General features: G+C 41.3%; 1 protein-coding gene across 1 annotated transcript in view; it reads left to right on the plus strand.

The window, feature by feature from the left end:
* The first annotated feature begins 355 nt into the window (after window positions 1-355).
* The window catches only part of iqub (IQ motif and ubiquitin domain containing), an 18,542-nt gene continuing 1,967 nt past the window's right edge, over window positions 356-16,930 (plus strand). Inside the window, exons 1-12 of the mRNA XM_040133337.1 lie at window positions 356-1,052; window positions 1,467-1,577; window positions 1,870-1,989; window positions 3,183-3,317; window positions 4,562-4,729; window positions 5,647-5,822; window positions 13,198-13,353; window positions 14,978-15,188; window positions 15,287-15,462; window positions 15,943-16,113; window positions 16,505-16,681; window positions 16,779-16,930. The exon at window positions 16,779-16,930 is cut by the window's right edge and continues 97 nt beyond it. Coding sequence (XP_039989271.1) covers window positions 869-1,052; window positions 1,467-1,577; window positions 1,870-1,989; window positions 3,183-3,317; window positions 4,562-4,729; window positions 5,647-5,822; window positions 13,198-13,353; window positions 14,978-15,188; window positions 15,287-15,462; window positions 15,943-16,113; window positions 16,505-16,681; window positions 16,779-16,930 — 1,937 coding nt within the window. The 5' untranslated portion in view covers window positions 356-868. The remainder of the gene's footprint in view (window positions 1,053-1,466; window positions 1,578-1,869; window positions 1,990-3,182; window positions 3,318-4,561; window positions 4,730-5,646; window positions 5,823-13,197; window positions 13,354-14,977; window positions 15,189-15,286; window positions 15,463-15,942; window positions 16,114-16,504; window positions 16,682-16,778) is intronic.

Consider the following 16,930-nt stretch of genomic DNA (forward strand, 5'->3'; position numbering starts at 1 on the left):
CGAATCTGATCCCCGGTCGATTGTCCAAATACTTTTTAGCATCTGACAATGAGGGACTATGTATAAAAATGGCCGTAACTTTTTAAAAGGTAAATGGGGTATTTTTGTTAAACCTCTTGAGGTAAAGCTGATCACATCTTGACGGCTTCGTTTCAAATCCGTCGTGGTGGCTCACAGAGGCAAAATTAAGGGGAATTGCGTCGCCGTCCAAACACTTCCGGGCCTGACTTCAGGTCGAGAAAAGAGGCTGACGATATGCTGAGGTGTTAGACTGTGCAGACTTTCTTTAAAGTGAATTTACCGATCACCACGATGAGCGCTAAGAAAGCACGGGGCGTGCACCCGCCGATTCAGTTACCGGTACAGGCTTGGCAGTGGACCACTAAACAGCGAGGGGCCCCAGTGAGAGCCCATGTGTATATGGGCCCAGAGTTTCGCGCTACACCCCTGTCCGCTAGAAATTAAAAAAAAACAAACAAAAAAAACAACGGACTTTGAACTGATCAAGGGAAACCGGAAATTCGTGTCACGCCCTGTCGTGAATAATTCAACCACTTAACACGGAGAGTGACGTTTACGGTCGCTGCGGCAACGTGTAAACTCTGCCGTTTCCTGGGAAACCGAGATAACGTTCGGATCCCGGTGTTAGCTGCGCTGCGCTAAGCGCAAAAATCCCGGTAAAATAAGGAAAATAGGATAAAAAACAAACAAAACGGGATTAAAGGCGAAGTTTACACGACCGACGGTGAACCAGTTTTACTCGCCGTGGCGGTCCCGGCACTCTGGCGGAATATAAAGCCCCGCTGTTCGGTTTCAGCCCAGTGAGCGAGCTAACGGTTCAGCGACAGCCGCGCAGTTCACCGCCGCCATGTCGGAGCGGGGAGCAGGTGGAGATCAGGAGGTGCCGGAAGACGAGGGGGATAACGCGGCGACGGCAAACCCGCAGCCAGGTGGAGGTACCGCAGGAGAGCCGCCAGAGGACGACAGAGAGCCGGGAAGGCCGGCCCCAGGTCAGGCGGCGTTTGAGTCTAGACTGTCCACTTTTACCCCAGGTGAGTCCACTTGTACCCCAGGTGAGTCCACTTTTACCCCAGGTGAGTCCAGGCTGACTGGACGCCCTGACAGCGTTTCAATATTAAATCCATACGCGTAAATACTGATCAATGGATGCTAACTATTTCTCAGACAGTGATACAGCTGCTATGGTCCCACCAACGACATACTGCACGTCTTCATAGACTTTTAAATTTAAATTTGAATTTAAAAAACTTTTCATAGAAACTCTTGCTTTAAAGAATGAGATAAGCTCGGAAGAGTGAAGTGCAGCCTCTTCAACCCTAATCACAGTTGCAGACATCCCATAATGCATTGTATGAGAAATTAAAATGACTATCCAAGTCTGGTGTTCGACGGGTGTATTTTAGCCGGTATCCAGATGTGTCTTCTCATCTTTCTGGACTGTGCAGATGTGCTGGAGGCGGCGGAAGAGGCCGAAACCCAGGCGGATCTGCCTGACCACGCCGAGCAGCTCGGAGGGCCTCAGACAGCAGAAAATGTTGGAAACTCATTAGAAACCGGTGAGACAATCAAAGGATCCTGCACCCGATATATTAAAAAATAAACCCCTAAAGTTTCAAATTCCCTGACTGATATTATTAAGACAGTGTGATGAAAAACTGAGTTATGGGGGGGGGGGGTTGTTTTCTCTGTCATAAGTATACTGTGGCCCGACTGACTCTGGATTTTCGAGGATGATTGACATTTGAGAGAATACCAGCTGATATTCATAGCTGTTCATCCAGTGATCGGCAGGTCTAATTTTTTTGTTGCAATTCGTCTGAGTTTTACACGGTAATCTTAACTGTCTAGACTGTACAGATGTGCGGGAGACCGTGGAAGAGGCTGAAACTCAGGCTAATCTGCCCGATGACACTAAGCAGCTTAGGGAGCCTCAGACAACAGAAAGTGTTGGAAACTCCACAGCTACAGGTGAGACTCTGATTTACAGATTTTAAGAAAATGCGAACTGGACCCTAAACAGTCCTAAATATCTCTCGTATCTGATAATGTTCATCACCAACAGTTTCAAACAAAACAATATAAACATACACGTTAAATACTGTGTTTGGACAAATATGCATGATACAAAAAAACACAGAAACCCCAAACAATGATTTGGTAGATTTACATTTAAAAAATGTTTTACTGTCAGTTTTTCTATTCAATGTCTTGTATATCATATGCTTGGTTTTGATGTTTTTTTTATTGTGTGGTGATGGTGATTTGTAACTGTGCAGTTTACTGTATGTGATGTACATGTACACTTTTGTCATAAAAATATTTATATCAAGCAAGTTCCATCAAGTATTCAAGTCAGTTTAAACAATTGCTCACTAGACTGTTTATTAATATCAATATGGACTCCAGTAAAAGCAGCTGTTGCAAAGGTAACAGGTAATGGGGATCCAAATGACAGAATAATATGTGTGAAGAAAATAATTAGAAGAAAAGGAAAATAAAAGAATATGTTACTTAAATAGTGACAGCGACAGGATGTTATGCATTAAGCTGAGGGATGGTAGAAGATAAAACATGAAAAACAAACAACACAATAACAAGTTTCTGTAGTGATCATAAAAACTCATCATCACACTGGTTCTGATGCTGCCTGATAGGGTTCTTTCAATTTATCTTCCAATTGAAATTCTGTTGATTTCCATGTGATAGTATTTCCATTGTAAAGATAAAACCTGCAATATCAGATTATGGCTCACTAAGACGGATCTGTTGACAGTGGCACTGACACGTTCCCAAACCCATCTGTCACAGATGGCTCATTTTCATTTGAATTTCAGTTTCTGTGTGTTGAAGTGAAGTACCTAAGACGTGTTGTGCTGTTTCTGGGTAACCTGACACAGGAGTTATACAACATGACGATCAATATCCTGTGAGGGTTCTAACAAGTGAATGGACACTGAATATAAAGCCTTCATAGTGGCATCACTAAAATCACTTTATAAGTAATAACAAGTTTGTTTTCTTGTATTAATCTCATAAAAAGCAGTATAATTTCAGTCATAAAAACAGACTGCCGTGATAAAATTCCCACAACATTACAAAAGGACAAATTTCAGAGGTAAACCCACGGACCAATCACCGTGTGTCTCTGTATGTGATTGCAGTGAAACTGGTGCTGGTGCCGGAGGGTCACGTGATGACGGTGGCGTTCGCCATCGGTCTCAGCATTCAGGAGCTGAAGAGTCACCTCGCCTCGGAGCTCAGAGTTCCCGTGGAGGTGCTGCAGATCTCTCTGGATGGTATGTCTGTTTCTCTACCAACAAACACTGGGCGGTGTTTTTTTTCTGGCAGCTGACGGCCTTGAAGAGTTGCGAGAGTGATGACTAAATTGCGGTAACCATGAATCCCAGACGGACTCTTGCCTGTCAACACAAACACAACCACAGTCCTCTTAGTAGAACATTACGTTTTGATGTTGCCACCGAGACACATCTCTAAACTCGTTTCTCTCATGCCCTGTCTTTGGAAGATGTCAAAATTTAAAGCCACCTCAGCCCACCTGGCTTCCTGATGTGTAAATCGTTTGAATTTATCTCTCAGTATGTTGGAAACTAGTAAAAGAAGGAGATAAATTTCAGATGTCCACTTTTACCGCAGGTGAGTCAGGTGAGGATCATCAGTTTTTGTTGTGCAAATGAAAAAATCAGGTTAAACTCTGTCCAGGGTTTTTCTCCTTGTAAACGGACAATGAACTCGAGCAAAACTGGTTTCTTCATGTTTTTTACTTGACTGACATGTTTGATTGGTGACTATCACCAGTTTTTCATTTCTTACCTGTCCAAATCTGACCATCTTGTACTTTACTTGTCATTTTGGTTACTCATTATCAGAGCACTTGGTTGTTTTTTTGTTTTGCATTTGATCAGATTCATTAAACTTCACATTGTCCCCCCAGGCCATTCACATCGCCCATCCCACAGTTTGGGAGCCTCTGCAGTAGACTCCCCAAAATGAGCTTTTCAGAGATGCACTTTGTATGGAAAAGTAATTCTGGGTTTGATTACTTGCTGGGAAAAATGGCGTATTTTACCATATAACTCCACAGTCATATAGTACCCGGAGGGGGAGGATTAATTTAACATGCAACAAGAAAAACAACTAACAAGCATCTCATATGGATTTTTCCATCTAAGATAAGTGAAAAACACGTAAGAAACAGTCGAAAACAAAACATTTTGGTGAAATAATATCCTGTGCAGCAAAAACACAGAGTCCCTTATTTCTCTCTTTTTTCTTAGTTGAGTTAGAGTCATCAACACACAGTTAAATGTGCCAAAAGTTGGGTGAGCATTCCCAGGAAGCCCAACATTCATGTTAAATGAAATTTTTGACCTGTCACTAGGTCCTGCAGTGGCTATCAGGCCGTGCCGTCATAAAGCCGCTGGGCCCCGTGAGAAGCGACACCATTCTCTGGCCCTGACCTACCACTGAAGATGCAGTCATTTTTATTTTTTTGTTTCCAAATTCTGTTGTTGTTTTTCAGGCAGGATGGTGGAGGAGAAGCAGAGCCTGATGGAGCTTGGCGTCCAGCCTCACGGCTCCACCCGGATGGAGATGAGCTCCACCGAACCGAACGCCCACCCACTCCGCCCCCTTCGCCCCCCAGAGCATGACCACATGCCGGACGTCATCACCGTCCGAGTGCAAAGAGGTACGAACAGCCCGCTCTCTGCACCGTCTTTAACACACTGTGTGTGTATTATGAGTTTTCCTTTTAGAGTTTGCATCAAAACGTCTACATGATTTTTTGTAAATGTACCGGTGATAACAATGTAAATCGCAATAAATGTGACCCCATAACAAATAATAATGATAATCACTGATTTGTGACTCAAAAACAAATTGGTGGCAGTCTAATAGAAATGACGTGTTGATAAGAGGTTTTTACAAAACAACAATACTTAAACCGTAAAAGAAACAGGACACTGTTTATCATCTTCAGTCTCGTACGTATATTAGTGAATATGAGACGACTCTTTCATCCCAAACTAACTTATGGAGAAAAATGGCATTAGGCTTCAGATGGAGTCTAGTAACGAGCTGTTTTAATGAATCTGTTTTCGTCTTAAAAGAAATAAATTACTCTAACAAACAAAACTGACCACCTACGGGCCTGCGTCTCCACGGCGTATAATACTCAATTATAATTATAATAATCATTAATAAGAATTCAATTATTCAAATAAGTTAAACACAGCATGACATTAAAGTGATACATTTAGAATAGATATATAAATGACTATTATATTTTCACTGAAAGATACATAAATAAACTAACAATAAAAATATATAAAATAAAAATATATGATTTAAAATCGATTGTTTATTCATCGGTTAAATAATATGAATTGACAAATATATTGATGCATTTACTGTAATGTTTTTAATGTAAGAGTGAAAATTGATTCTATCTTTTATGTTGGATCTTTTGGACCAGACAATGATTGACAGAAACACTATTTACAGTCTACAAAATGACGACAAACTTCACACTTTCCCTAAACTCCGATACGCTGACAGCACATCGATCCCTGAACACAATCAAATTACTGTCTCTCTGACTTCGAGATGATGGAGTGTTCCAGGAGGTGGTGGTGGAGATCGAGCGCCCCCCCCAGCAGAAGGCTTTCATGGGCGGCTACAGACACCGGCTGACGGGGGTGGAGTACCACCACACTGCCGTCCAGACCCTGCCCAAGAGGAGACCCGATAGGGGAGTGATCGTCTTCAGCCGTGACACACAGGTACAGAGCAGATCTTCATAGTAAAAATATCACACAAAAATATGAGTGTCAGACTCTAAGAGGAAGTAAAACACAATAAAAATAGAAAAACATTGTTAAAATCTCACTAAAAACCGCATGAAACAAAACAGACTAACATCAGCCGATGAGACCAGAGCTGCAGTATGAAGCTGAATGTGTGTGGTGCATTTAAAGGTCACTCATTACCACAAAACAGCATTCTCATTCAGGCATGAGACACAACATGACACTTATGTGCAAGTTAAACAATGTAATTACAGAGAGAGAGCGAGAGTGTAATTGTGCTTCTTGAACCAGGAGACAAAGGATGAATGGTCACAGGAACACCTCTCTGCTGAGCCTTGGTTTTACAGTGATTAGTTTGATTCTGACTTTTCTCTGCTTTATTTTATCCATTTAAGGAAAAACATCATACAGTTTAAGAATTTACACAATCAACGTTGACCCATTTTACATCACTGCTGATCAAATCATCCATCACTTTTCAAATTGACTTCTTTACTTCCAAACATTCTTATTTCTACAACATTTAGTCAACTTTATTTCTAATTTTTTCAGTTAAAATAAAGTTTTGTTGTTTCTCGACTTAGCCGTAGCTTCTCAGAAACTGACTGATCTCAAAAACGACATTCAAGCAAAACAAAGACTTAACAGTGTAACAAAACAGAATAAAAGGATGTTAACAGCGCCCTCAAGACAGAATGTGGCATTTCTCCTGCATTTTATTATTGAAAATACATCAATAGTTTTTGTTAAGAAAAACATTTTCAGCTCGCTCAGGGAGAATCTACAGGATCGTTTTGGATGCCATAGCTCTGTGCTGCTGATCAATAGTATCGTTATATTGAGATGCGTTTTTAATATATTGTCTATCCCATTTATGCTAGTAACAGTTGAATAAGTATTAGAAACACCTCTCAGTATAACACAAAATTCAACAGCACTCACTTTACTTCCTCCAAAATGACCATAAATTTGAATCAGTGGCGCTTTAAAGTGTTTTTTATCAAAAACTGGCCATTATAAACTGCGTGAAGGGAGAATTCATTGCAGGAATCAAACTGCATTGGTTTTGGAAAGGCGTACCTTATAAAGTAGAAATCATTGTTTAACATGATGCTGCTTGTGATGGCTTCTAAAGTTAAACGGAACCAGAACCACACCCTAATGTGCTGCCCATACAAATGGGTCACCAGGCCAATGATTGGGGTTGAAGATTTCCCATACTTTTAAAATCATTACTTCCTGGGAATATATCACCCTCATCCCAAGATTCCCAGGATATCTCATCGTGAACTTTAATTTTAAGAACAGATGTATGGATAATTGTACGGTCAATGTTAGTCAAACAAGTCCTCTTAAAAGTTGACTATCTTTGTTAGTATTATTTTTAAATTATTAGATTGTTAGTACTGATGCATCACTGCATAAGCAGCGTTTTATTGTTGACGCCGGTTAGAGAGGAGCTACTTTTTACTACTTTATATCCAGGTAGATTAATCCAATGGTTTCCAATCTAGAGGTCAAAACCCTCCAAAGAGTGACAAGGTAAATCTTAGGCGTCATAAGATTAATGATCAATGGTGTAGGAAAGTAGAAAATAAAAAGTTCTGCTACACAGAAGTTTATTCCGTTTTTGGATTTAAATCAGATTTCTTATGAAAAATTGGATATTTTCACCTCTTTGTGCCTCAAATAGTTATTTCTACAAGAAGTTTAAAGGGGAAATCAGGCTTTGTGTAACTGCTAACTGAAATGTGACAAGGGGTCACTTAATCTGAAAAGTAGCTAGTAACCTCAACTGTCAGATAAATGTAGTGGAGTAAAAAGCACAAAGGAGTAGAAGTATAAACTAACATAAAATGGAAACACTCAAGTAAAGTACCTCTAAAATGTACTTAAGTTAAGCACTTGAGTAAATGTACTTTGTCACATTCCACTGAAGGAAAGTAACATAGACACAGCTGGAAGTTACAAGCTGATCGTGTGACTATGATAACAGCAGTTTAAGGTGGGACAACAGTTCCATGGTAATAGGAATGACGTTAGGAGAGAGCGCCTTTGTTTCAGTACATGGTGTTCATCTCTATGTGAATGCACAGGCACACACATGCTTAAAATCCAGAGACGCCACGGGTATTTTGGGGTGAAAGCGGAGCAGATTTTGGGGTCTCAATTCCCAGTTTTGAACCCTACCCACGGCTAGACAAAAGAAAAAATAAAAGTTTAAAGTTTAGCTAAAAACACCAACCAGATGTAATAACCAAGTGAATGATGCCCAAATACCAACAGCAGCTCTGACCACTTTATTTCGTTTTCGACCAACCAGGAACTAGAACCAATTTAAGAACCAGTTCTACCCATCTCTACTCATGGTTAGGTTAGTTTCACCATTCACTGTTAACTGGTGACTTTAGTGAAGCATCAGCACTGTTACTATGGAAACCAGCACCTCGAGCAGGTCCGACAGGATATGTAATCAACAACATTATTGTTTTGACTTTTGGACAGCGGCATGAGGTCACCACTGAAGATCACCACTGTTTTCCGGGAAGTTCAAGCACCCATTTCACGGAGCCTTTAGACTTTTTTACCTTCTGAGAAGCAGCTCTACTGAGTTACTGGATAACTCTGCTGAATCCAACCTGGAAAACATCTTTTTACATTGGACCATGTTTATGATTTGAGGATGTTGTTCTCAACAAAGTTATCCAGATAACTGAGTGAACCCGCTTCTTGGAACAGATCTCAGAACTTCACAGTGTTAGGATTTTTAATACCTGCCAACCAATAAGAAATCGTTTTGAGTGCCAGGAATTGACATCCTTTTATTTCCCAGGAATTCTTGACGAAATCAAATCCTGTTTCCCGGGAAAAATACCTGGGAAACTGGGAATCTTTTTTGCGAGTGTGTCTGTCTGTGTGTGTGTGTGTGTGTGTGTGTGTGTGTGTCTGCGTGTTCGTGTACTGAAGTCTCTCCACCAACACAAAGGTGCCCTCTCCAACCCTCAGTACCACTGCCACCTAACTTTGGTCGCTACATCCTGACCCGGGATGCGTTCATTACTGTAATGTGATGTAACTGGATCAGCTTCTCCCCTGCAGGTTTCAGCTAGCAGCTTACAGACCAGCTGTGTGGTTCATGGTTGTCAGCTCTCATGCTTTCACCAGGAGAAATCCTCTTTCAGGCTCTGTCCCTCATCCTCACGCGGCCCAAACAAATTCGGCGCCAAATTAAAGGAAACCACAAAACCAATCATTGCTGAAGATCCTCCGCACGCAGGAAAAAATCTTTTCTCCTTTTTGTGCTTTTCTCCACATTTCGCATTTGTGCACAAGCATTACAGAGAGTGCAAAAGCGACAGTTTGTGTGGCATTAGTTTGCAGAGGCACACGCCAAATGCCTTTTCAAGCACGTTGAGTTTCAGCGCTTTCATTTTCTCTTACAACTTGACATGTATTAAAGGTTGAGATCGCCAATAAATTAAGGCAGAGTGAGTGATTACAAGATTAATGCCTGAGTCTTACTTACAGTATAATGTCCTTTACACGTTTTGCAGAAATGTCTGTCTGTTGGTGTATCTGTTTTTTGCCCACAATTGTTCGTATGTAGGATTTCTTTTCTTTGAGTTAATTGAATACCTGCAGTCATCCCACAGCAGCAGGATCGACATACATGTCTCCAAATTGAGAGCCATTCTGTACACATCTTAAACACTTGGCAACCGCATCAATAACTTCATTAATTATTTAAATCTCCTGACTGGCGACAGGATCAATCAGGTAAGGGAGTAAATGATGGTCAGTGAGTTTATAAAGTCAAATGCTTTTTAATAGCGGACGTCCTCATGATGACTCCTGAGCTGCATCAGAGTTCTCAGAACATTTTTATTTACAGCAGAAGATCAGATAATTGTTATTGTTTTTTTCTTCAGCTCAAAGTTACATCGCGTACTTTTAAAAGGAATACAAGGGAATACGAAGGAATATGAACATACATTAATAAATATGAAAGAAAAACATCATAAATTGAATACATATCATTTCATACTGATTTATTTGCAGTTGTGGCGGGGCAGGAAATCCTGGAAATCTGGGATGGAGTGTGATGCTTTCCCGGGAAGAAATCATTTTAAATTCACAGGAAATCCTTCCGCCTCAATCAGAAAGGACTGTTTTGGTCTGTTCTGTTTGTTTTGTTTTTTTTGTGATCATGGTGTAGTTTGGTTTGAGAAACTTAGTTTTCAGTACGTGTGTGTGTGTGTGCTCTCATCAGATGGAGGTAGTGTATGACTCACTTACCTACACCCTCCTGCAGGTGTCTCTCTGCTCTACACAAGTATGTCTCACACACACACACACACACACACACACACACACACACACACACCCCTCTCTCTGTCTTTCTCTAATGATGGTGGTTGGCTCTTTACAGATGTACGTAGGTGAAGACGCACACCACTGCAGTAATGAGACCTCTGTGTTGTTTTGTTGCTCTTTGGTGTCGTCAGCAGTGTGATGAGAAGACCTGTCACTCTAGTAAAGACTGTTTGCACATCAAACAATAGCAGCCTGTTGGCCTCATGATCCTGCCTTTCTTTCTTCAAAGCTCTCATTCCTTTTAACAGCACGTCCAATATTATCCACGGTCGTTATAGGAATGTTTTTTAAAGCGGTTTCTTTATAAGGGAGCCAGGATTTGAACGCCTAGCTAATTTGAGAATCAGGCAGAATTTCTGTTGCGTGATGTGCTTTTCGAACGGTGGTCGTGACACCTGATTAACTTCCTGAACATGCAATGATCTGGCTATGGGATAATCAAATGGTATTCCGGCTGGTCGGAAACTTTGCTCGGCTGTCTGCAGTTTTGGCAGTTCCGCAGTCTGATTTCCCACGTGGCTGTTGTCACAAGATCCGTTGTAAAGTGTAGTGAACTTGTCTTAATGTCGTTGCCGTATTGGTTGAAACGTTGTGTCTGCTGTGTTGAGAAAGATAAGAAAAGATAAACCAGACTGTCCACATCTTCCAGCCATCTGTAGCACCATATTCTTGCTTTCTGTCCTTTCTGTTCAAAGTAGAATCGCACAAAGTCACGCTGTCCTTCTCTTTTTTTGTCACCCTTTTTGAGGATGAAGCTGTTTACTTGGTATGAGACTAATTTGGAATTGTGATTGGACGAAACTGATCACTGTTCTGGGTTTGCGTATAGTGTGAGGCCGCACGTGACCAGTTGATCAAACCGTACAGTGTGAGCATTGTGTAATTGGGTTATGTTTGTGAAATGTGATTTGAAATCCTTCCAGGTAACATAATTATTAAAAACCATTTTGATCAAGTGACATGTCAGATGTTCAATATTAGCTCTCATACGGTTCAATGTAAGCAGGTCATAAATTAGCGACTTAGTTTTTATCAGTTATTGCAGTCAACACCTCTACCTGGCAGTTAGTAGGTGTGAATATTTAGTAACAGCTAATCTCTACATAAAAACCCGTTTGTCTGGTGCAACCTGTTTTAATTTAGTGATCCGTAAATGAAATGCTAGTGCAGTCGACTCCTGGTTAATTTAACAATACTATGTCAGTGGTTCCCGGGTGTTTTCTTTCATATTCCCCTTTAGAAACTGAAAACAATTTCACACCCGCCATCGTGGTATGCATTGATTGTATTTTTATCAACTGACATTAATACTCTTAAAACTAAAGTAACATTATCAGGAACATGAACATGTAGTGTATGTTTCTCATCAGTTTCTGCTGTGCTAACAATATTCATATTAGTCATATTTTAGACCAGGGAAGGATTGAAACAAATTAATTCGTGAAACATGTTATCAGACCCCATCTAATGTCAGAAGTGTTTTAGCTGTTCTGAACGTCCAAACTAGAATGTGGGGTGAAAAGCTTGCCTCCATAGAGATGGGCGAGACGAGTAATCGTACAAAGGGTAACAGCAAGGAAGAACCTGGCCCGAAAGTTACAATGCCCCATTCTGATGTTGGAAAGGTGTCGATTCAGGGAGTTTCAGATGCTGTTAGACACTCTCGTTTCTTCCTTGTCAAAACTTCATCTTGTACTGTACATTTAGTTTTTTTTTTTGTCCAAATAAATCTTACAAATCTGACTCTCGAAAGCCTTCACAGCAGTTTTTCGCAGCAGATGTTTTGACTTGTCATAGGAAAAGCACACACAGAAGTGGTAACATTAATGATGGCTCTTCGGGCTCCCCAGATTTGGAACATCGGGATTATTTTATCCTTAAATAAAAACTGGCTTCAAATTCAGATCTGACAAATCACATTTTTGTCCCTCAACTATTAACGTGGAATGGCTTCAGAGCCTGAGAGCCTCATCAGCTGACAAATCACTGCCAGCCAGAATCCAAATGTGAAATGATTCAAATTTCTGAGTTTATCCAATGAGTTTCTAAGTTCAAAGGTCAAACTCGACCTTCGCCCAGGCTCTCTGATTGGATGTTTCATACAGCGTTGCTCTCTGGGACTCGTAGTTGACTTCTCCTCTGACGTTGTTATGGACACAGTCTTGGACCTTTGTTTTTTTGTTTTTTTTTATTCTTAGCGAAACAGATTTTTTTCAGCTCAGCGTTTCTTTCTTTTTTGATGATTCAACAGGACAGGTTAATGTCCATCACAGTACTTCAGCAGACAGTCAGTCATCCTCCATGGGGAAAATAATGTAACTGTGCTTACCGAGCTCTTTTTTTTAGTTGCTAGTCGTGTCCGTGGTCTTGGAGTGTTACAAAGTGGCACTTATACGATAAGCGTACCAACTAAATGCATGTAAAATGTGTACACTGTCCTTTTGGACTCTCTGAGATGAGAGACTTTAAAAGGTCATTGATAATTAAATGTATGAATAGGTCTAACACATTTTTTTCAGGCTACTCGAGCATCATCGATCTGTGTCACAAGCTTGGAAAATGTAAAATGTTATCCAACAGCTGATTTTTCCTGCAGTGAACCTCAATTAACAGCCTGAAGCCTGTGACCTCAGCCGTGGCTTCAAGATGTTCACAGACGTCCTGCTTCCCTGCATAACACAGCTCGTCCATATCAGCCCGCAGCTTATGTAAAAATCTGTCTGCAGGGCAGGAGGCTCCTCTTTCTCCACATTGGTTAGCTAAATTAGGTGCGTTTATGTTTGACCAGGATAACTTATCTGTCTCAGATCCTTGAGTCCAAAGAAGGATGGATAGGAGATGTTTCATCCATTACATGAAGATGCTGTTTTCATTTGTCTTTTTTAAAATTTTGTGGAGAGAAGTTCTGTTCTGTTAATTTCTTTCCCCTAGAATTCAGTCAGTCTTTTTGTCTGTGTTTCTGTCTCTATGTCAGACAGTAGAGTTGAAGTCTCAGGCCCAGCAGTGTCCGGTCAACGTCTCCACCCAGATGACCGGGATCGGCTGCTACGTCTCCTGTGTGAACGACAAGCTGGTCGTCCCCGGCAACTACATCACTGCTGACGAGTACCACGACAGGAGGCTGAGAGCTGTGGGTGAACACAGAGTGTGCGTGTGTGTGATTATATTACATAATACCTTTTTTATATATAATATTTGTCCTTTTGAATTCCACTTGTGTAAAAATTAGAGCCGATATCTTCATGGCATCATCATCTTGTGTTCAATTGGAACATTTTTCTCGATTTCGATACTGCAGCAAAAGTCAGGGTGTCACCAGAATCATAAGGCGTTGTCCTCCGGTGACCATGAATATCCACATCTAATTTTAGTTTTGAAATATCTCGTTCTGGAATAAAATTTTGTACAAACTGACAATCAGTACAGTCATCCTTTGGCCCAACTGTTACTGGAGGAAAAAATCAAAAAGTCGTGTGTTAGTCGTGGTGGTTACGGTTATAAGACCATTCTTGGAAATGTCTTAATCAGACAGACAAACACAAACCAAACAGCCCAAACAGGAACAAACATCCATGTCTGAGCAGACCTATGTGACGTGATCTTGCCGCAATGTGATCACACTTAGAGACGATTGATATCAATAATTCTAAATTAACATACGTCATATGTTTTTCTACTTTAATTTAAAGTAGAAATTTCTTGCAAAATTCCAATTTGATCATTTTAAAAAGGCAGTCAATCAGAAAATAAAGCTTCTTAGTTCTTTATAAGTTGACAGTTTGAAGCTGATGGATTTTAGGCCATCAGTAACTTTACATGAAAATTACTTCATGTGTGAAATGATTTCCCACCCTCATAGGCAGACTGTAATGTGGATAAAGACAGAGTCTGCACAGTCTAATGATACAGTTGAGGGTTGAAGTCATTAAAACTAATTTTTCAACCACTCCACAAATTTCATATTAGCAAACTATAGTTTTGGCATGTCGGTTAGGACATCTCCTACCGGTTGACGCAAGTAAATTTTCCAACAATTGTTTACAGACAGATTATTTCACTTCTATATCACAATTCCAGTGGAAGTTAAATACACTAAATTGACTGTGCCTTTTAACAGCTTGGAAAATTCTGAAAATTTTGTTGTGGCTTTAGAAGCTTCGGACATCATATGGGCGATTTGGAGGTGTACCTGCGGATGTAACTGCACCTGTGGATGTATTTTAAGGACTACCCTCAAACTCAATGCCTCTTTGCTTGACATCGTGGAAAAATCAAAAAGAAATCAGCCAAGACCTCAGAAAAAATTTTTTGGACCTCCACAAGTCTAGTTCACCCTTGGGAGCAATTTCCAGGTTATGTCTACATTCAGACATTTTTTTCAAAACGTAATTCACAACATGTCTTCAGAGAGCAAAGAATTTGAGGCAGTAAAGCTGTTAGAGTCCTACAAAACCAATCATGGAGCCATGGTATGTGCACTATGTACAGAATGTACGTAATGAAAACTAGGTAGAAGTATGTACAGTGAATACCACATACATAAAAATATATTAAACTTTGTGTTATACCTAATATATTTACAGTGTATGTAATATACACACAATATAAAATTATAAAACAATAACATAAAAAAATATATAATGGAACATAATGAATTTGACTTTTTCAAGGATTACGTTCAGTGTTTTTCTGCATCGTGGTCCTCTGCTTAGCTTCAACTGCTGTGGTGACGTCCTATCTCGTCACCCACCCAGGTGATCTGTCTGCAGTCATTTGCTCGGCGCTGGCTGGCCCGGCAGGCGGTGGACCGGCTGAGGAGGGAGCGGGACCGGCGGCTGGCCTGGCTGGAGCTGCAGGAGAGGAGGAGGAGGGAGGAGAAGGAGGAGCAGCTGAGAGACCGGCGCCAACGCTGGATGAACCCAAAGCGAAGCGAAGACCTCAATCTGCTGTACCACGCCCTGGAGAGTAGGCTGGGAGGGGTTGGGGGGGGGCACTTTGTGTGGAAGGTCTCGCTTCGTTGTTCAGCTGTAAGTGATGATGAAAAATGTGTGTGTGTGTTTCAGAGTGGAGGTGTGAAGAGGAACAGCGGATCAATTCGTCCCTGCAGGGAGCTGAGAGGAAGGCAGCTCTCTGCTTGCTACTGGAGCAGGAGACTCAGCTCATCGCCGCCATCGGACGCCATCGCATCGCCGTCCAGAGCAACAACTACGACAAAGCCATCAGGAACTTCCTTGACAAGGTCCGAATTCCGGTGTATGTTTTTGGACATTGGCCTTGGTGGAGGTCTGCACTCTACTAGAGCGCATTTTCTAGTCTCTTAAATCTTTTCTTTCAGTTTCAATGTTAAAATCAGAGGAGTAAAATATAAAACATTTAAATTTAAATTTAGCACGAAGAGGAGACGTAGTAGGAGTCGCAGCAATTGAAGTTAAAATGGTAGTCGTAGTAGTAGTTGCCATAGGAGTAGTAATAGCAGTGGTAGGTGGCGGTCGTTGTTGTGGTCATAGTGGTAATACCAGTAAGCTGGAGTAGTTTAGGCGTAGTAGTAGTAGTTATAGTTGTGCTGTAGGAATAGTGTTAATAATGACACTATTATTTATAGAAAAGTAAAGTAGTAATAATATTGTCAGTAGCTATATCAGTAGCAGTTATATTATCAGTTGTAGAGGTAGCAGTAACAACAGCAGTAGTACTGACAGTACCCTGGTGTGTGTTTCAGTCCGCGGCTCCTCATCAGTGGCGAGCGGCAGACGGTCGACTGATCGAGATGGACAGTCAACACACCGTCAGAGCCAGAGAGCTGCGAGATCTGTACAACAACGTCAGCCTGCCCACCGCCAGCCAGGAGCAGAGACTCCATGTCCTGATGACACTCAAACACACCGTCAAGGTACCACACACTCACACCTGCTGCTGTTCAGCAAACGATATTACTCTGAAGTTAACCAGTCACTATCTGGAGTCCTACTAGATAGTTAACATGAGATGAAATGTCATACCTGACTGTGTGTTGTGTTGTATAGCGTATTGGACAAAAACTACATTTCCCAGGATTATCTTTCAGCACCACAATGACATTAACAACAGTTTAGAAAATACAGCAAAAGTAGGAAATACAACATCAATAAAGTACCCTTCAAAATAAAAGTTTTTGCTTACTACACAGCATTTCAAAGGAATTTATAATGCCTTTTTTGTACATCACAATACGACAGTTCTTGTTTTAAATGAGCATTACTGTCACTGTTGGTAGCATGACTGTCTGTATCCCCAATGTGCAGGAGCATAAGTGTCAGCTTACCCGGGACATCGTGGATTTGATTGACAGGGAAGTGGACCTGATGACTAGGGGAGTTAAGGCAGCCAGTCTGGAGGGGCTAAGGAAGAGGATCTCCACTCTGTTCCTCCAGTACATCAAAACACCAGCGTTTAACCCTGAGGTGGCCAAGCTGCTCAAGGTGAGCAGAGAGCCCCGCTGGTCTGAGATCGTGCTTTGACCACTCTCGGATATGAACTGGATATAAATATCTCCATATAATCTAAAATCTATCCCAGGTTCCCCAGAATCCCTCCCAGCTGAAGAATGACATGTTCCTCTGCCGCAGTTGTCATCGCTACCGGCGCTCTGCCGACTTCAGCCTGGCCGCCAGCGCCGGTCTGATCGGTCAGTGCCGGGACTGCGCCGGACTCGACAACATAGCTAGATC

This window comes from Xiphias gladius, chromosome 8 (genome assembly GCF_016859285.1).
Source record: "Xiphias gladius isolate SHS-SW01 ecotype Sanya breed wild chromosome 8, ASM1685928v1, whole genome shotgun sequence".
Lineage (NCBI taxonomy): Eukaryota > Metazoa > Chordata > Actinopteri > Istiophoriformes > Xiphiidae > Xiphias > Xiphias gladius.